This window comes from Simochromis diagramma, unplaced genomic scaffold, assembly GCF_900408965.1.
Source record: "Simochromis diagramma unplaced genomic scaffold, fSimDia1.1 OVJJ01000201.1, whole genome shotgun sequence".
NCBI classification, from domain to species: Eukaryota; Metazoa; Chordata; class Actinopteri; order Cichliformes; family Cichlidae; genus Simochromis; species Simochromis diagramma.
Window position 1 is genome coordinate 265,016 of NW_024387223.1, and position 20,593 is coordinate 285,608.

Below are 20,593 nucleotides of genomic sequence, written 5' to 3' on the forward strand. Positions count from 1 at the left end.
AGTTATGAATGATCTTCTATTCTATTCTATTCAATTTTATTTATATAGCACCAAACCACAACAACAGTCGCCTCAAGGCGCTTTATATTGTACAGTATATCCTATAATAATATATATGGTGAAAAACCCAACAATCATATGACCCCTTATGAGCAGCACTTTGGCAACAGTGGGAAGGAAAAACTCCCTTTTAACAGGAAGAAACCTCCAGCAGAACCAGGCTCAGGGACGGGCGTCCGTCTGCTGCGACCTCCTGCTTCTTATCCCTTAACTTTTTAACTATTAGTTTAACTCATATTTCTGGCTTAAACACACATTTTTAACCTTTTACAAATGCTCGAAAGTGTTTATGTTTGAAAGTGTCAACAGTCAGTGCTGCAGAGAACTGTCTTTGTTGCAGAACCAAAAGTGACCACTAGCAGAGTAATATAAAGGTTGTAACAGAAGTAGTGGCTTATAAGCAAATGGTGATTTCTCAATTTCTATCTAAAGTCTCTATTTTATTTTCTTGTAGCGTATTGTACCCTCCTCCTAACGAGGAGTGTATCAACTTTATCATGACCCTGCACTGCAAATGTTGTTAAAAAGAAACTTTAGCAAAAAAAACTTATTTCTAACACATGAAATGGAACAATAATTAAAAGAAAGACTGTTGAAATAATAAGTAGTGTACATCTCTCTAATACATTTGGATTTGAGTGCAAATGTCTTGGCCTCTCAGTTGGATACTTGAACATGTTCTTTTGTTATTGCAAAATTCAAACTAGACCTGATCTGATTTACAGTCTCCAAGGTAAAGCTTGAGCACGCCCTTATTATGCAGCTCCACCAAGTGGGAAAACTCATTTGGCATTGCATGGACTTTCCTATTATAGGGTACATTATTATAGTAGTGGTTAGTCAGGGGAAAGAGTTTATCTGGGTGATTACTAAATGGCCAGAATCCATACAAATGCACCGTTTCACAAAATTCCAGTGCCAGGGTAGTCAGATATAATCCAGTGCTAGGTCGATATTCCTTTAATCCCAGAGATTCCCAGAATTTGACCAGTCTTTCAAGATACCTTTATGAAGATTGGTTGGATAGGGATATCCATGTCCTCAATGGCATACACAGCCCGCTGACACACTGGGCGAGTAAAACCAAAGGAGAAGCAAGGAAAGAGAAGCAGGGAGTTGCCATACTGTTGGAGACTGTCTGCAAACGCCCCGCGACGTCCCGTCAGTGACCCATACCTGCAAATTAATGCATGACTTAAAGCAACAAGACATAAACTAACAAGTCAGTTCAATGTCGGGTTCATTAATTGCTCACTTATGCATGAAGATGCTTGGGTTTGCTGTCACAAGGTTAGTCTTCCTGCCGACATCATTGTGAAATTCTTTTTCCAGAGGAGGAAGGTTGCACCTGAAATAACATGAAATATTACTTTCAGAGAGAAGAGTCCTCATCACGATTTCCATTCCTTACAGTGAACATCTTTCTCACCTAATAACAAAATCAGCTGAATCAATCATTTTTCCACAGCCGCTGTTTGTTAGAATCCCACCGCTCCCAACAATTGAACAAGTGTCCCATCTCTTTTTTGAGAAAGGATTCTCCTGGAAGTGACATCAACAGATTATAAATAACAAAGAGCAACATTTACAGTGCTTGTAACATACAGTGTGTGAAAGACAACTACTCATTGTATTTAGGAACTGATGTGATTTAATCCTTTAAGGATGATGACTCATCTGTTCAAATCTGCATATTCACTGTGAATCCACTGTTTGTTCATTTTATCTTGTGCTTGTATTTTATTGTTCTCATTCTGCCATTGTTTTACTAAGTGTTTTATCCTATTGTAAAGTGTCCTTGGGTGACTTGAAAGGCGCTCATAAATAAAATGTATTATTATTATTATTATTATTATGACAAAAGGTAGTCAAGTCATGTTTGAAAATTTGAAGAACAGAGGCATGAAACATGTGTAACACTTCTGGAGTCGTTACAGTATACTAGGACCAGTTAGGTTAGACTACTAGAGCAGAAATGAGTGTAGCATGTAATAAAGACCACAGACCAGTAAATACGTTTAAATTGCCGGATTATTATTTTGTGAAGACAGAGAATAGACAGTTATAGACAGTTATACACACTCCTTTGACAGTTATAGACACATTATATAACACATCCAACATCACATTTAAGGAAAACAAGATATTTTCTTTCCCCTTTTTGTTCAGTATGTTCTGTTAGTTCATCCTATTTATCTCAAAACCTTTTATTTGGCTTTAGAAGGATGTTATTTTCAACCTAGGTTATTGTCTTATTTATTTCAAGTTCTAAGTTCAAGTTTATCCTTCAATCTATTTGAATTAACACTGTGTTATTTTAAATCAAGTTCAGTTCTTTAAGCCCAAGATTTAATTTAATCTTGGTCTAGGTTCACCTTTAAATTTCAACCAGTTCTTATTTTGTTTTAACCCAACAAAATTATTTACATTTCCATTAACACCATTACAGCATTAAAATGTAAGGTTGACCAAAATAATTTACAGAAACATGTAAAAACTGAAAACAATTCAGCAAAAGGCTGAATGAATCCCTTAAACAAACAAACAAAAGAAAGTTTTCTTTGTGTCCTTTAACTATTAATCCTGGAATTGCTCCGAATGATTATCCAGTGCTTTGAAAGTCCGCTGTTCTTTTGCAGAGGTGTATGGATTAATCCTACCAGTTTTTTCAGCGAAAGAGCTCAACGTCCAGCAGGGGGCGTTTTCCTTTTTCCTGCTCGGTACAGTTCAATGGGTCCGTGGGTGGCTCGCCATCTTGTTTCTCGCTCAGCGGATCAAACTCCGATTCTAGCTCAGCATTTCCCGATCCAAACCTTAATGGCCTACCATACAAACAAAAAATGCATAAACATTCGAAAAAACAACATAAATCTGCTACCTTGGCTCATTTGCATCAAATGAGCAATATAATACAACAAAACATTTCTTGCATGAAATAAAATACAATTTCTGAACTCACCAAGTCCCGTTCGGTTATGTTTACAACGTCACCAAGGCAAGGACAGGTCGGAAAAAAAAATACATTCTCCAGAGTACAAAAATGGCTTCAAGTAGATTTCTGGCTTGTTTTTACTATTTTTTTCACTCATTTAAGCAGCAGCTCTGCAAGGACTGTCTGCATTTCTCCCTCTCCAGCATCAAAAAGAAGGAACAACCTGATTGGGTGTGGCTATCACAGGAGTCACGCTGCAGCGTGCCCTTTCACAATAAGAGTCTCAACACATATTTTAGCCATTTTACCTGAATTAACATAAAACACCATGAATTTGCAAGTTCTGTACCCTTTTAACATGTTTTTAAACACAAATGAAATCCTATAACGAGAATTATATCATTGCTGATGTTTTTAATGAAATTTCTAACCATTATGCTCTATTTATTGACTATTTATCACCTGTAATATTTTTCTTATGACTGTTTTTACTAACAGGCTTTTATTTATTGATAGCTGCGTTAACCAGAGTTACAAATGCAGCAAATTTTGTCTTCATATTAGTTCATTCATAAACAACAAATTACAAGACCGGTTCCTGTATTTAGGAATAATATACTTTTATAAAGATTTTGAAAAGCTCCGGGGTCACAGAGATGACACTCCTGTCCTTGTCACAAACAATCTTAGATCCCACTGGAGTGTTTTCCTGAGTGACAATGCCATTGTTGGATCCATTGCAATTGATGCTCAGCTGTAATCTTGATAAATTAAAAACAAATGAAAAACAAATAAAAGAAAGCATAAAAAGCGTAAAATTAGTTTTAGATTTAGATTAGTTTTAAATTTTAGATTTGCAAGACAGTAAAAACTTAAGGCGTGGAAAAATCAGAGACAGATAAAGTTCACAACAGTCCATAACAGTAATTTTTTTATGAGAAACCAAACGCAGACAAAAGGAGACAAAACTGAGATTAAGTCAGAGTATTTTTTATTAAGGCATATTTACAAAACTAGGAAAAACAAAGATAACAAAACTAAACTGAGGAACATTTATATTAGGTATTTAAATAAATAAACAAACCCCTGAAGGGTAGTGACAGGGGATTTCTAAAAATCAGCCTGTAATTCTTCAGCTAAGACACCTGAGTTAGAAAACACAAAGACTGCAGTCGTTTTTTACACGCGTGGGCAACAACGAACGCACCTTGCGAACTGCGAACTGCGAACTGCGTACTTTTATTTTATACATGTCTGTGTGTGTGTGTGTGTGTGTGTGTGTGTGTGTGTAAAAATAACAACGTCACTCAGAATCAACAGGTTCTTCCCCTTTTAAGATAAGATAAGATAAGATAAGATAAGATAAGACTTTATTGATCCCACAACGGGGAAATTTTTGCGTCACCTCAGCTCAGGTACAGATATATGAAGGAAATACAAAAATACAATTAAGTACAATCAATGAAAAAAAGTAAGATAATACTTTTCTTCATCTGCATGTTCTCGGAAAGAGCTGCGGTTTGTCTTCTCTACATCTAACTGTTCTCTAAAAACAGGAAGTGATTTAGTAGCTGAATAAGTTCATCACAACGTTATTAGGTGAAAAGTCACATAGACATGTAGATTGCTGAGTAAACAGAAAAAAAGCACATTTCATGAAGCTGATCAAATTATATAAAAACAAAAATCTCTTGACAGGTAGGAAGAAACCTTGGTATATCGTTGAAACAAGAAAACACGAGGAGGTAGTCACTGGAGGAAAACTGGAGGAACACAGGAGGAAATGAAGCTGGAAATATTTTTCAACTTATCTTTGCTAACAGCATGACTCAGATATTCTAGGATCTGTATATAATAGTTCCAGCCAATTCAAGAAGTCAAGACAGATTCCTTAAATTTAGGCAGTCCTTCAAAGTAGCAAATGATCCTAATGTCTCTGATCAGGGTAAACAAATGATGCACTCTGGAAAGTGAGAGCTTTAAGAGCCATATATTTTATGAGGTGCTCTGAGGAGCTTGGAAAGGAAAGCGTCTGGACTTCTTTAAGTTGCTTGAAGACGTTTCACCTGTCATCCGAGAAGCTTCTTTAATTTAAGTTCAAATGGTGGAGAGTCCCAGATTTAAGCCCTATGGTAGTGAACCCCCAAAAGGGACAATGGACCCCCTATTGATTCTCTACTTAATCACACGAGTCAAGGTGTGAAAACAGATGTAGGCCACGATTAGCCAAGGTTTCTTAGGCGACACTTCCATGGGGCTTAAATTCTCTATGCCTCACTCAGCCATCTGTCAAAAAATGCATGATCATTGTTAGTGCAATGGTGATGTGGGAACAGGATGTGTGTGTGAACTCAAAAGTCCCAGGATGATAATTGGGTTCATCTGAATATTTGCTTTTCATTTTACCACTCATCCAAGTGACTTCTTCATTCTCAGCTGACTGCAGGTTTCCTCAAACTTAAACAGTACCTTTGCATAAATATCAAAACACTTTAATGATTGTTATGATCCAATAGACCAACGGCATTAGAATCATTCACACGGAGCTCTGGAATGGCTGAAATCACACCATTATAAAAGTCTCAAAGAGTTACCCTTAGATCCAGCTGGAATTTATTTTTATCCTTACGGCTATTATGTCAAAATTAACATCACACGTTTGTTTTACCCTTTACCACACACAGTTATGTATTGTAGACTAGTAAGATGTTTTGGAAGTAGTCTATAACACTGACAACAACAGGCACAGACAGAAGCTCCTTCTATGAGGAATTTGAGGGGGATGGTCTGCCTGGACTGCTGATGGCACCAGAAGGTTCAAAACTTTAAGACTGACTCTGTTAGAAGAAAGAGGCACATAAAGAAGCTCTCTTCCCCACTTTCCTTTTCCTCCCCCTGTCATGGTCCTGGGTCATGTGACCCAGTATTCTGAGTTTCTTGATGTTTTTGTTATTCCTTTCAGTCTAGTTTCATTTCAGTTTATCTAGTTACATTCTGTCATACCTAGGTTACAGTTTTAATTCATGATTTATCAAGATCCCCATTTGTCTCATCCCTGTGTGAAGTTTTCTGTGTCAAGTCTTCGTGTGTTTATCTGTCATGTTTCATGTCCAAGTTTTATTTGTTTGTCTAGGTCGAGTCATGTCTAGTTCGGGTCTCGTTACACAGTGTTCTTAGTCTCCTTAGTTTTCCCAGTTTCAGTGTTCTCTAGTGTTTTTGTCATGCCATCAGCTGTAATAAAGGCTCGCTTTATTTTTGGAAATCTAGTTCTGTCTCCACCGTGTCTGCATCTGGGTCTACCTCTTCTTCACACCGGCGCACCCCGCTGTGACAGTACGATCTGACCATGTCAGACCTAGCGGACAGTCCGGACGAAATTGGGGAGGAGCTGCAGCGGATCAGCCGGCTCATGACGCGCACCTGTGGTTGCACGGACCCCAGAGTGGTGTCCACTGGGTTGGCGGCCATTGACGCCATCCTTCAGAAGGCGCCACAGCTCCGGCAGTTTCCCCAGCTTTTTGAGGCGTTCGACTCTCTGGCCCCCCTGAAGGAGGAGCTTCGTGCCCGCGCGCTGGCTCAGAGGGTGTTGAACGTCGCCTCAGCACCTACGACTCCGACGCGTTAAATGGTTGTCGTTGTCGTTACCTCGCGAGCTGGAGGCAATCAGAGTAGGGACACTGAGGCTCACCGCTGCACCGCCATCGTTTCACAGTTCGTCTCCGCCACTGTCAAGTTGCACAGCACAGCGCACTGAGATGGTGGAGGCCACAGATTTCGGCAACGATGAGTGACAGCAGGTATTGCTAGCTTTACGGGAGGACGAGCTCCGTTGGAAGCCCTGGCTCATCTTGGAGGAGGAACTCTCACCTGTTGCACCGCCTCGGGCCAGCTGCTCGCCCTCTCCACCCCGCTCAGACTTTACTTCGCCTGCCTCTTTTCTGGCGAGGATGTGGGTGGACGACGAGGAGATCACCGCCACGTCACCCTCTGCTTCGGTGGCTTCAGCATCCATTGAACCCACTTCCAGAAAGAACCGGCGTCTACGCCGCCGTCGCACCGCGCTATCCCCGGGGGTGAGTGACTGTGTGTCTATGTCTCACGATCCTTCTATAGAGAAGAGCGAGATGTGCATTGATTCGCCGGGGCCGGAAACTCGTGTTCTGAGACTGAAAGTACAGTGTTTAGTTGTTTAGAAAGACGGGAATCATGGAGTTCGACCTCTGTGAGTGGCAGCAAGCAGCTTGCACCCACCTAGAGAAGGAGCTCCGGGGAAAGCCGTGGCTCACCCCCGATTGTCAGCACATCTTTCGGGGAACACGCCTGTCTCTCGGGGGCCCTCGGAGCTGCCAGGGTCTGCCACCCCTCACTTCCCCAACAGCCAATGCTTCAGCCTCAGTGGTGTCTTCAAAGAAGAGGCGACGCACCGCGCAGCAGCTGGAGGTTGGTGGGACTCTTGTTTCCTCTCAGACTCCGTTAATAATAGAGGTTAGTGACAGTTTTTCGCCTCAAATTCTGCCTAGGTTGCAGGAATATGACTGTTATGAAAGGTCTGTAGATGCTCCAGAGATAAAGACAATTTCTACATGTGCTGGAGATGCAATAGCAACCCAGTGCTCCTCAACACCACCCATTCCCTTAATAAATGATGAAAGCGTTGATCAAGAACTCATGTTTGGTGTGAAGGGTGGTGATATAACCTCTGGTCATGAGCGGTGTGACTTAAATAAGGACACCCTGTCTGTACCTGGTGATCAACTTGACTGTTCCTTAGCTCATTCATCTTGTGACTCTAATACTTGTCATGAATTGTGTAAGATCAAATTATTGTGTAAACCAGAGGAAAACAATTCAAAGCGACCTCTGAGTGGTGCTCTCACTCCTGTACTCAACAAGCACAATTCACCTGAGTTTTGTGTTCCTGGTCAAGAGAACAGTAATGGCAATGTGGTTTATGTTCTGAACTCTAAAAGTGTATTGTGCCCCCCAGAAGAAAAAGATGGGGGACACATGTCTGACCTATGTAGCTCTGGCTCCCCTCAGGGCGCAGTGAATGCCGAGGCTGAGATCTGGGCCTCCGATACTGTCTCTAATGATCATGTTCTACCTTCAGTTTGTGTAAATTTGGAATCATGCTCTTTTGTTTCTTGTAAAACATTTCAGGATGGGGTGTTGGTTGGGAGTACTACTGACATAGTAAGCTCACAGTCTGCACCACCACTGGCAGCCACAGCTCTTTTAAACACTATGTTAGCTGCACCTCCCTTCATAGGTGACTCAGAGCCTCTGTCTAAGTCAGCTTCTGGTGGGGGTCTAGCTGGGGAATGCAGGACTGACCTGCCAAATATCAGGCCGAGCCCCGTGATTCCTGTCAGTCAGAGCATAATGAGGCTTCAATCCCCTCTGACAGCGTCGTTTTTGAGTTGTTTGTGACTAATGTGGTTACTGCTAGAGCTAATGGCTCTGTCAAACCCATCACAGAAGAGTTTATTCAGACTCTTGCCGTTAACCTAGTGCCAGCCTCCCCATCATAAGTAAGTGTAACTGCTTTATGTGTAAGCACAGACTCTGATCAGGTTACATGTCCACCACATGACTGCAAAATGAACGTGAATGAGTCTTCTTTGACCAGTTGTGCCGAATTAATGGATGTCCAGGAACCAGCCATGAACAGATAAATCATGTGTCTATGAACAATTCTGTTATAAACGCAGCTCACGGGGCCAAACTGGCCCCTTTGGTGACTGAAACCCTGTCACAGGTGGAGACTGAAGAAATGTCACGTTGTCTTCCTGTGACAGAGAAAATGAACTGTACTGAGTACCTTGGGGGCCCAACTTTCAAACAGGGTTTTTCCATAACAGTCAACTTGCTTGCTAGGAATGGTGAAACTTCCGCTAGAGATGATGCAGAGACTGTTACTGACTCTGGGCAATATTATGGGGTAGATACTGCCTGTGTGTCAAAGATTCATCAATGTAATTCTGGTGAGGGTGAGGCAGCCAATCTGTGTTTGTCTTTTTCTGCTTCTGAGTTAAAAGAACCAAAGACTGAGAATAAAGACTCTGAATTTATGTTTTTGGAGAACAACGAAAATACGAATTCGGGCGATGACAGACAGACCTCTGAAAGGAACACTCACCTAGTACTTGACTGCGGAGCGACTTTTTCTCAGGCTACAATGGACATTAATATTCTGGGTTCTAAACCAGACGGTGAACTAATGAATAATGTTTCCGGGGGCGATCAATTGGGAAATGAATTGGGTGATGTTACATTAAGTTTTCCAGGGAGTCAGCAGCATCTTTCTTCGGCCAAAGTAACAGTTCAGCCCCCTGTTGAGCTTTCTATTTTGCCAGGGGTCTCCATAACTGCTCATCCTGCATCTGTTGCAGGGTACCCTCCTTCTAACGAGGAGTGTATCAACTTTATCATGACCATGCACTGCAAATGTTGTTAAAAAGAAACTTTAGCAAAAAAATTAATTTCTAACACATGAAATGGAACAATAATTAAAAGAAAGACTGTTGAAATAATAAGTAGTGTACATCTCTCTAATACATTTGGATTTGAGTGCAAATGTCTTGGCCTCTCAGTTGGATACTTGAACATATTCTTTTGTTACTGCAAAATTCAAACTAGACCTGATCTGATTTACAGTCTCCAAGGTGAAGCTTGAGCACGCCCTTATTATGCAGCTCCACCAAGTGGGAAAACTCTTTTGGCATTGCATGGACTTTCCTATTATAGGGTACATTATTATAGTAGTGGTTAGTCAGGGGAAAGAGTTTATCTGGGTGATTACTAAATGGCCAGAATCCATACAAATGCACCGTTTCACAAAATTCCAGTGCCAGGGTAGTCATATATAATCCAGTGCTAGGTCGATATTCCTTTAACCCCAGAGATTCCCAGAATTTGACCAGTCTTTCGAGATACCTAGGGTTTATGAAGATTGGTTGGATAGGGATATCCATGTCCTCAATGGCATACACAGCCCGCTGACACACTGGGCGAGTAAAACCAAAGGAGAAGCAAGGAAAGAGAAGCAGGGAGTTGCCATACTGTTGGAGACTGTCTGCAAACGCCCCGCGACGTCCCGTCAGTGACCCATACCTGCAAATTAATGCATGACTTAAAGCAACAAGACATAAACTAACAAGTCAGTTCAATGTCGGGTTCATTAATTGCTCACTTATGCATGAAGATGCTTGGGTTTGCTGTCACAAGGTTAGTCTTCCTGCCGACATCATTGTGAAATTCTTTTTCCAGAGGAGGAAGGTTGCACCTGAAATAACATGAAATATTACTTTCAGAGAGAAGAGTCCTCATCACGATTTCCATTCCTTACAGTGAACATCTTTCTCACCTAATAACAAAATCAGCTGAATCAATCATTTTTCCACAGCCGCTGTTTGTTAGAATCCCACCGCTCCCAACAATTGAACAAGTGTCCCATCTCTTTTTTGAGAAAGGATTCTCCTGGAAGTGACATCAACAGATTATAAATAACAAAGAGCAACATTTACAGTGCTTGTAACATACAGTGTGTGAAAGACAACTACTCATTGTATTTAGGAACTGATGTGATTTAATCCTTTAAGGATGATGACAAAACGTAGTCAAGTCATGTTTGAAAATTTGAAGAACAACAGAGGCATGAAACATGCAGCAAATTTTGTCTTCATACTAGTTCATTCATAAACAACAAATTACAAGACCGGTTCCTGTGTTTAGGAATAACATACTTTTATAAAGATTTTGAAAAGCTCCGGGGTCACAGAGATGACACTCCTGTCCTTGTCACAAACAATCTTAGATCCCACTGGAGTGTTTTCCTGAGTGACGATGCCATTGTTGGATCCATTGCAATTGATGCTCAGCTGTAATCTTGATAAATTAAAAACAAATGAAAAACAAATAAAAGAAAGCATAAAAAGTAAAATTAGTTTTGGTGTTGAGATGAAAGATTTGCAAGACAGTAAAAACTTAAGGCGTGGAAAAATCAGAGACAGATAAAGTTCACAACAGTCCATAACAGTGATTTTATGAGAAACCAAACGAAGACAAAAGGAGACAAAAATGAGATTAAGTCAGAGTATTTTTTATTAAGGCATATTTACAAAACTAGGAAAAACAAAGATAACAAAACTAAACTGAGGAACATTTATATTAGGTATTTAAATAAATAAACAAACCCCTGAAGGGTAGTGACAGGGGATTTCTAAAAATCAGCCTGTAATTCTTCAGCTAAGACACCTGAGTTAGAAAACACAAAGACTGCAGTCGTTTTTTACACGCGTGGGCAACAACGAACGCACCTTGCGAACTGCGAACTGCTGCCTGCGTACTTTTATTTTATACATGTCTGTGTGTGTGTGTGTGTGTGTGTGTAAAAATAACAACGTCACTCAGAATCAACAGGTTCTTCCCCTTTTAAGATAAGATAAGATAAGATAAGATAAGACTTTATTGATCCCACAACGGGGAAATTTTTGCGTCACCTCAGCTCAGGTACAGATATATGAAGGAAATACAAAAATACAATTAAGTACAATCAATGAAAAAAAGTAAGATAATACTTTTCTTCATCTGCATGTTCTCGGAAAGAGCTGCGGTTTGTCTTCTCTACATCTAACTGTTCTCTAAAAACAGGAAGTGATTTAGTAGCTGAATAAGTTCATCACAACGTTATTAGGTGAAAAGTCACATAGACATGTAGATTGCTGAGTAAACAGAAAAAAAGCACATTTCATGAAGCTGATCAAATTATATAAAAACAAAAATCTCTTGACAGGTAGGAAGAAACCTTGGTATATCGTTGAAACAAGAAAACACGAGGAGGTAGTCACTGGAGGAAAACTGGAGGAACACAGGAGGAAATGAAGCTGGAAATATTTTTCAACTTATCTTTGCTAACAGCATGACTCAGATATTCTAGGATCTGTATATAATAGTTCCAGCCAATTCAAGAAGTCAAGACAGATTCCTTAAATTTAGACAGTCCTTCAAAGTAGCAAATGATCCTAATGTCTCTGATCAGGGTAAACAAATGATGCCCTCTGGAAAGTGAGAGCTCTCTTAAATGTGACAAGATGGACTCAGTCTGCCGAGACCATGGAGGAATGATTGTCTTCAGTACAGTTATTATTAACATCGCTTGTTACATCCTATTTATGACAGTTAAAATAAATAACATTCATATAAGAGATAAAATTGTCTTGTGTAAACTGTATGTGGTGTTAAATAGGCCTATACAAGTGTACTTTAATGTCGGTCATAAGGGTGGTACTTTAAGAGCCATATATTTTATGAGGTGCTCTGAGGAGCTTGGAAAGAAAAGCGTCTGGACTTCTTCAAGTTGCTTGAAGACGTTTCACCTGTCATCCGAGAAGCTTCTTTAATTTAAGGTCAAATGGTGGAGAGTCCCAGATTTAAGCCCTATGGGAGTGAACCCCCAAAAGGGACAATGGACCCCCTATTGATTCTCTACCCAATCACACGAGTCAAGGTGTGAAAACAGATGTAGGCCACGATTAGCCAAGGTTTCTTAGGAGACACTCCCATGGGCAGGGCTCTAGACTAACTTTTTGCCATGGTTGCACTGGTGCGCCTAAAAATAAAATTTAGGCGCACCAGCACAAAATTTAGGCGTACAAGCACAAAAGTTAGGCGTACCCAAATTTTTTAATTGCATTACTTAACACCGCAGTTTTACATGTTCACGTTTTTTTGATTTGTAAATGATTAACTAACAACCTTTCAAAATGATTAACTTGACACCCCCTTTGCTGCCCAAATTAACAGCAGCTCCATCAGCCCCCATAGCAATGATTTTATCCAACCAGTTACTGCACTGGTCCCCAAGAGCAGCAAATGCTTTCTTTGAGGCAGCATAAATTCCTAAACAAATTTTTAAAAAATACCATTTACTTATCAGATCAAGTCTTTTTCAGTTTGAGTTTCTATATTCATGTATTATTGCTATGTTTAATTTTCAATGATAAGAATATGCTAGATATGGTTAATTCAGTAACACGACGTAATATTATTAATCATATACATAGGCTACGTGACATGACATGGCTTACCTTGGGCATGGGCATGCTGGACCTCAATGTGTCCAATCAGTATATTCGCTGGTCTTCCTTTTTGCAAGATACGAGCGTACACAATGACACATTCTTTTGTGGCGATGTCTGTGTCTCCATCGATCAGGAAGGCCATGTATGTACTGTTCGCAATTTCCACTGACGTCTTTTTTTTCAGTGTGTCAGCGATTACGCCTATAAACTGGGCGCACGCAACATCATTGCTGTATGTGGGGTTTATGTCCAAGCCATTTTTCTTGTGAAGAGTTATTTCTGACTTGAACTTAGTAAACGGAACTTCTTCTTTTGCAATATTGTAGGCGATGTTAAACTTAATGATCATCTCAGCTTCCTCAGATGACCTCTTTACTCCTGCCTGCCGCTGAAAGGCAGTGGGGAGCGGGGACATTTTGGCAGAGCATTTATCGCGGCATATAATGCTGTATGCTTTTTCAGCGTTTCAATTCGAAACGTATTAGCACCAGTGACAAATGCAGTGTTGCAGGCCATGGTCTTTCCACACTCGCGACAATAAATGCAGTGCATCATATTGTCAGCTTGGCTGTATCTTAGCCAGGGAAACTGGTCAAGCCACTCGATTCGAAATTTATACATTTTCTCACTTTTACTTTCAGTGGACTCCGGCTGGGAGTCGATCGTATGTGGCTCATTTTCTGATGCCGTCTCCGGAGCAGTGTTTGACAAAAACAGAGAGGTTGATGGCTCCGTGTCAGAGCGCTGGCTCAGAATTTTGGACTGATCAGGCCTTAACTTAACGAAAAAGTTATCAATTGTTCTTTTCATATTTTCTCAATACCAACTTCATACACTTCTGACCTGGGCTACTCACCCTTCTCTATCTGCCCGCACTTTCAAACGTAAACACAAGTAGGTCTGCAGGAATATCTGGACCACGGCCAATCACAGAGGTCCCCGCCTCTGAGTATCTCTGATTGGTTTAGAACACGACATGGGCATAATGTGTGTCTGTTGTTGAACACACGGAGACTTTCAGGGTTGCTGAAACTTTTTTTTCTGAGAAAATACTTGGTTGCACCGGTGCAACCAAGTATTTTTTATTAGTCGCACCATGGAGAAATTTGGTCGCATTTGCAACCAAATTGGTCGCACTCTAGAGCCCTGCATGGGGCTTAAATTCTCTATGCCTCACTCAGCCATCTGTCAAAAAATGCATGATCATTGTTAGTGCAATGGTGATGTGGGAACAGGATGAGTGTGTGAACTCAAAAGTCCCAGGATGATAATTGGGTTCATCTGAATATTTGCTTTTTCATTTTACCACTCATCCAAGTGACTTCTTCATTCTCAGCTGACTGCAGGTTTCCTCAAACTTAAACAGTACCTTTGCATAAATATCAAAACACTTTAATGATTGTTATGATCCAATAGACCATAGATGGCCCGCAGCCTAATTACATTTGGCCCACGAAGCCATACCAAATTACTATTAGAGCTGGCCTACTGGTATTATACAGCTAATATATATATTGTTTAGTATTAAGCTTTGCTTGTTCCATATTCAGTTTTCCAGCAAAACTTATTTGAGTCCATAAGAAAAGATTCATTCTTATATCTGGAGGAAGAATTTTTTTTTTTCAATAAATATTAATGTTAGCCCGCGACTTTGTTCCAGTTTTGAATTTCGGCCCACTGTGTATTTGAGTTTGACACCCCTGCAATAGACCAACGGCATTAGAATCATTCACACGGAGCTCTGGAATGGCTGAAATCACACCATTATAAAAGTCTCAAAGAGTTACCCTTAGATCCAGCTGGAATTTATTTTTATCCTTACGGCTATTATGTCAAAATTAACATCACACGTTTGTTTTATCCTTTACCACACACAGTTATGTATTGTAGACTAGTAAGAAGTGTTGGAAGTAGTCTATAACACTGACAACAACAGGCACAGACAGAAGCTCCTTCTCTGAGGAATTTGAGGGGGATGGTCTGTCTGGACTGCTGATGGCACCAGAAGGTTCAAAACTTTAAGACTGACTCTGTTAGAAGAAACAGGCCCATAAAGAAGCTCTCTTCCCCACTTTCCTTTTCCTTCCCCCCTCCCCATCTCTGTATGCAGGCCTGACCAGAGTGCAAGAGGTGGTTGCTATGGTAATGGGATTTTTTTTTCTTGAAAAAGGCTCATGTCTGTATAAGGAGATGTATAGAGAGAGGTACAAGAAACCTGAGCAGATATCAGACCTAAGGCCACCCTCAGTTGTTTCAACCAAGCATGTTAAGATTCTGTTTAAAGGCGTACACTGCCTGGGTGTGGTGCTCTTTGTTCATTTGGGTCTCCTGAGTGAGCACAGACAAGGCAGCCGTTTTAACCTTGAACCTTGAATTGCTTAATAAATGTAATAAAATGTACTTATTTGTCTTCTTCCTCAAAAACCCAACAATTTTGTAAAACCTTGGGCCCGCTCTTGTCTGTCAGATGACGATTATGTTGTCCTCACTAAGCGACACGACCGCCTTCCTCTCCTCTATGGATGCTGGAACATTTGCATTGCTGAGGCAAGCCAAAACCATCATTCGCAGTTGCTCTGTGTCCACATCCGCAGTGTTGGTTCAGATTTCTGAATCTGTGGCTGCGATCAGCTCCACTAGTGGAATTTGTCTCTACATCACAGCAAAGTTCAACATTTTTGCAAGAGAATTTTCTCTACTTGATTTAGTTGCCTCTCAGACAATTTTTCCACCCACTTGTACACATCCTGAGTGTGAGTCTGCTAAACAAGTAAACCAAATCTTTATTTCTTTCTGGCTGGTCTTAGACTTTTAATTGTGGGCTGGTCAAAGGTCCCCTTTTCACGTGTCTTCTTAACTAAAACTAGTTTAAGCATATTGACGGGAAAATTTGTTTAGCCGTTTCGTTTAGCAAATGGCTCTTAGCCTTGACTGAAGAGCTTGTTTAAAGACCTTTAGGAGCAATCCTGCCTCATCTGCATTTGAGGATAAATAGCAGCTGTTTCCTGTAGTCTGCCGTCTTCCATGCTCGTACTCACATACTAGCTTCAGGCAGTTTTTATTTATTTATTATTAACCAGAAATTCAAATAAAAATAAAACTCAACCATCAATCAATAATATCAGGATGTTAGGTATTACCTCAATCTGTGGTAATTCTCCTCATGCTTTTTCCACGTTGGATTGTAGAGCTTTTTCACTTCATCAATGACTTCCCTGTAATGCACAAGCATTCCAGTACATTTAGTAACCTTCCTGCACTGGGTGTCTGTGAAGGTTCTCAGTCATCCAGGTCATCGTAGTCTAAGGAGCTTGAAAAGAAAAGCGTCTGGACTTTTAAAATTTTCTTTAAGACGTTTCACCTCTCACCTGAGAAGCTTCTTCAGTTCAAAGAGCAAATGGTGGATGTGGTGGCAGTGTCCCCCAAGGGGGGTCATGTTGACCATGTTGACGTCTTCAAGAAAAATAAAGAAGTTCTGACACTTTTCTTTCCAAGCTCCTTAGACCTACTCCTTCCTGCAGGGGGCTTACATGACTTAATCTTGACATAAAAATTGTAATTTCTTAATGAACAAGTCATGGCAATGTTTGCTCTTACTTGCAGCCTTTACAAAGTTCAGAGGGCTTTGGGGCCCTTCTTTGAGGATTTGGTCGGTGAAGCTCGACAAAACTGTGAGAAACAAATAAGAGATAAAATTATGACTCTTTCTTGAACCCTTCTTTGGTCTTGTTTTGTTTACATCTCACGGGAGGTAATTTGTGATTTTAACTCATTTATTAAATCTGATCCCTGTTCTTATGTATGTTAAATATTTAAGATATTATTAGAGGGGTCTATGAGTTGTTGGAAATTTAAAGATTACAAGTAATGCCGTAATTCACTTGAGAGATGTTTGTATCAGATATTGTATCTATACACAATGAGGTTTTTGTTTGTTTGTTTGTTTTGTTTTGTTTTTTAATAGTCTTAAATGTCAACTCGAATATACCAACTGTGTTATTGGCAGCTGCTGTGCTATAAAGCACAGACAGTTTGGTGCAGGCTAAACAGAATAGAATAGAATAGAATAGAATAGAATAGAATAATCCTTTAATTGTCCCCACAAGGGGAAATTTGGTTAGTCTGCAGTATTGTATTGAAGTTTACAGTATTGCTGTTGTTGTTGAACAGTTGCAGAAGAGCTTTAGTGTTTACAGTCATAGTTCAGTCACATCAGTGGTGCCAGAGATCAGTTTCAATTTAAGATGATGAGGGTGTTTAAAAATCAGTGAGTCAGTGTAAAAGTCAGAGCTCAAATGTGACATGATATTTGGTTACAAGCTAGAGTGTGATATTAACCATCGCTAGATACCAATAGAATTCCCTAAATGCTGTCACTGCAAACAAAAGGAATTGAAGTTTTAAGTATAGTTTTAATGATAAAAGAATTAAGCTTATTGGAACTTGAAGAAGCGGTCCAGAGTACGTTATTTACTAATATTAAGATATTTAGAATCCCCATTTAGCATTCCTATATGGCTATATATAATCAATATCAACAGTGACAGTAAGAAACACGTATAGTATATCTGCATATAGTAAACGGAATATGTTTCTGGTAACATTTGTGTGTAAACGTGTGCGATTGTGCCTGTAAGGACACATAAATACAGGGTAACAAAACACAGTTTGCATCTAATCAGATGTGCAAGAGCAGTAAGTGCAATACGACCAGATTATATAAGGATAAGGATAGTATAAAAGGCGGGAATAGCTATGAACAGATTATGTACAAGTAAGTTAAGTATACACAAATAAGTATTCAGATGTTTATATTGCTATGCAGAGACCAAATATACAGATGTGATGTTGTATACAAATGTATAGATGATCTATACTGTTATACAGATGGGATACACAGATATACAGATGTACTGTGAACCAACATGTAGAAAGTACCATACAAAGATATGTGGTGTGCTGGGAGTGCTAAATGGAATCTCCCATCATCCCCCTGGGACATTGTGTTTACTCTGTTATGGTTTTGTAGCTGTTATAGGTCGTTTCTACCAATAGTGCAGTGTTGATTTGATTTACAGTTGTTGCGGTGGTAAAAAAGATTTGTTACACAATAAGTGAAGTTATGTGCAGGGTTACTGACCCCATTGGAAGCACAGTGTTGGTTGTTTTTTTTTTTTATGTGCTGAATGAAAGAAGGTCCTCTATGTCTCGCTTGAGCTACAGCAACATCTGAAGGTTCAGTACCTCTTTGTAGATTCCCCACTCTGTGGTTTCTCAGCTCTTTACAACACCATACTATATATGAGTTTGTATTTCACTTTACATTTTACGTCTGCCTTTCTTTCAAAATGAATCCTAACTAAAAAAAAAAAAGTATTGTCAAAAAGAAATTAAGTGCAGCCAAGTTAATTAGAAATATACTTTTGTGTAATACTACGTAATATACAAGTTATTCATGTCCAGTTATTTACAAATCAGTACCAATAATGTTGTGTAGTCAGAGTAAACCGGTCATGTGACTCTAACCTTATTTTCACTGCACAATAAAACTCGTATAAAAAGAACAATGTAAACAAAACAAACATACCAAATACTATGTTATTTCCTTAGAAGGAAATACAGAGTGAGAGCTGAGGTTTGTGGTTACGTGTGAAAGAATGAATGACAAAGACATGAAGACATGTACTTCAGCTTTTACCAGAGTATTTTTTAACAAATATGAAATGTGTATTTCTACTTAAACTAAGCATGTTTGTATTTCTGCAACCTCAGGCTTATATTAGCATTTTACACAGCTTCCCAACTGTTGGGAAGCGTTTATCACAGTGCCATAAGCTACTTTTGATCAGAATACTTTGTTTCGTGACCTCTTGCTTTTATCTGTAAAATACAAAAGTACTCACTCACCTGTCCTCAAACGCGTACCAGGTAAGAGTGGTCAGCAGACTCCCCAAACAGAGAAAATTGATCACAATCGAGAGGTTTTTCCTCATGTCGCTCTAGTGCTTCACCTTTCTTAACACTTCGCTTTAACTCAGCTTTTTTTATGTACTTTTACCTCATATGTTGATACGGTTATCTGCCCGGTATTAAATCCGGTTCTTTTATATTCTTTACGGCCAAAAAGACAAAAGTGCTCAAAGTGGTCAAACTCAAAAAATGATCTTTAATTTTACATATTCCGGAATATGGAGACCCAGCAGACACACAGACGCGTCAGCCAAAATCTGAAGCACAAACAGGAAGCCTAGTTATATTTATATACTCCCTCTAGTCGTCACACCAGGTGAGGTGGTGAGTGACAGGAGAATGGTGGCTAAGCTGTCATCCTTGTTGGACAACATTTCCCACCCCATGCATGAGACTCTGACAGCACTGAGCAGCTCCTTCAATGGGAGACTGCGGCACATTGCACTAGAGATTGGCATACTTGGCAAACCACGATGTCATGTTCTGTGTGAGGATGCTCTCCACAGCGCCTGTATAGAAAATCCTGAGGATCTTTGGAGAGACCCTGAACTTCCTCAGTTATCGTAGGTGGTACAGGCGCTGCCTAGCCTTTTTGGTCTGGACCTAAATGTGGGCAGCCCATGTCAGGTCTGAGGAGATGTGAACACCAAGATACTTGAAGGACTGCACCCTCTCCACTGGAGCTCCATTGATGATAGTGGGCTTGTAGTCTCTGTGCTGACTCCTTCTGAAGTCCACCACCAGCTCTTTGGTCTTGCCGACGTTCAGCTGGAGGTGGTTCTCCTGGCACCATGATGCCAGATTCTTCACTTCATCCATGTAGGCTGCCTCATCGTTGTTGGAGATGGCACCCAACACTAGGGCTGGGCCATATTATACCGTTCACGGTAATACCGGTATAATGTTAGGCAACGATAGGAAAATGAAATATCGCGATAGAATATGAGTAAAACGCGCATGCGCAGTGCCTTTGTTTTCATACGCACATGGCCGATTGTTGAGTGAAACAGATGAACCAGAATTGGTTTGTAAAAATGGTGCAACTTCAGTGATGTGGAACTGGTTTGGTGTTTGTCCGTCAGATACACGACAAAGCACATTTTTTTGCAGAACATGCAAGCGGCCGTCGTTATTGTCGTATTTATCGGACTAAGATGCTCTTAAATCTGGGAGTAATCTGGGTCCTAAACTCCGTAAGCTTCAGGTCAAACGAACACTGCAGCATCACTGAGAGTTAAAAACTGTCTAAATTCTTTCATCTTTAATAAAACGATCAGCATTGCTGCTTTACCAGGTGTAACTATGAAGTTTAACTTCCAGGCATCCGTGAAAACAAAATTTATTACATTTAACGGAATTAGAAGTTAGCAGGAAGCTAGCGGAAGTTAGCTCGCTAGTTTCGCTAGTTACCTAAGCATGATATAGCATGTTCTGACTGAGAGATTTCTGAAAAAATTCAAACGTACAGCTCTGCTATCACTTCCAACATAAATGAAGACAGGAAACTAAACAGCAGTGACGTTTGTAGGGTTACTGAAGTTGGGCTAGC

At 40.1% G+C, this 20,593-nt stretch overlaps 2 protein-coding genes and 1 long non-coding RNA gene across 3 annotated transcripts in view; 1 reads left to right on the top strand and 2 right to left on the bottom strand.

Moving 5' to 3' along the window:
- Positions 1-20,593, top strand: part of LOC120746634 (CD226 antigen-like) — a 344,409-nt gene that overhangs the window by 99,797 nt on the left and 224,019 nt on the right. The gene's annotated exons all lie outside the window — the stretch shown is intronic.
- Positions 2,724-3,336, bottom strand: LOC120746658. Its single transcript, XR_005698897.1, has 2 exons — positions 3,020-3,336; positions 2,724-2,882 (listed from the first exon to the last, which is right to left on the bottom strand). It is a non-coding gene; the product is annotated as an uncharacterized LOC120746658 (long non-coding RNA).
- On the bottom strand, positions 5,663-19,359 carry LOC120746627 (alpha-2,8-sialyltransferase 8F-like). The gene is made up of 7 exons (XM_040052057.1): positions 18,982-19,359; positions 16,672-16,743; positions 16,215-16,289; positions 10,738-10,879; positions 10,359-10,471; positions 10,185-10,277; positions 5,663-10,105 (listed from the first exon to the last, which is right to left on the bottom strand). The coding sequence occupies exons 1-7, from the start codon at positions 19,065-19,067 to the stop codon at positions 9,628-9,630; spliced, it is 1,059 nt and encodes a 352-aa protein (XP_039907991.1). The 5' UTR covers positions 19,068-19,359; the 3' UTR covers positions 5,663-9,627.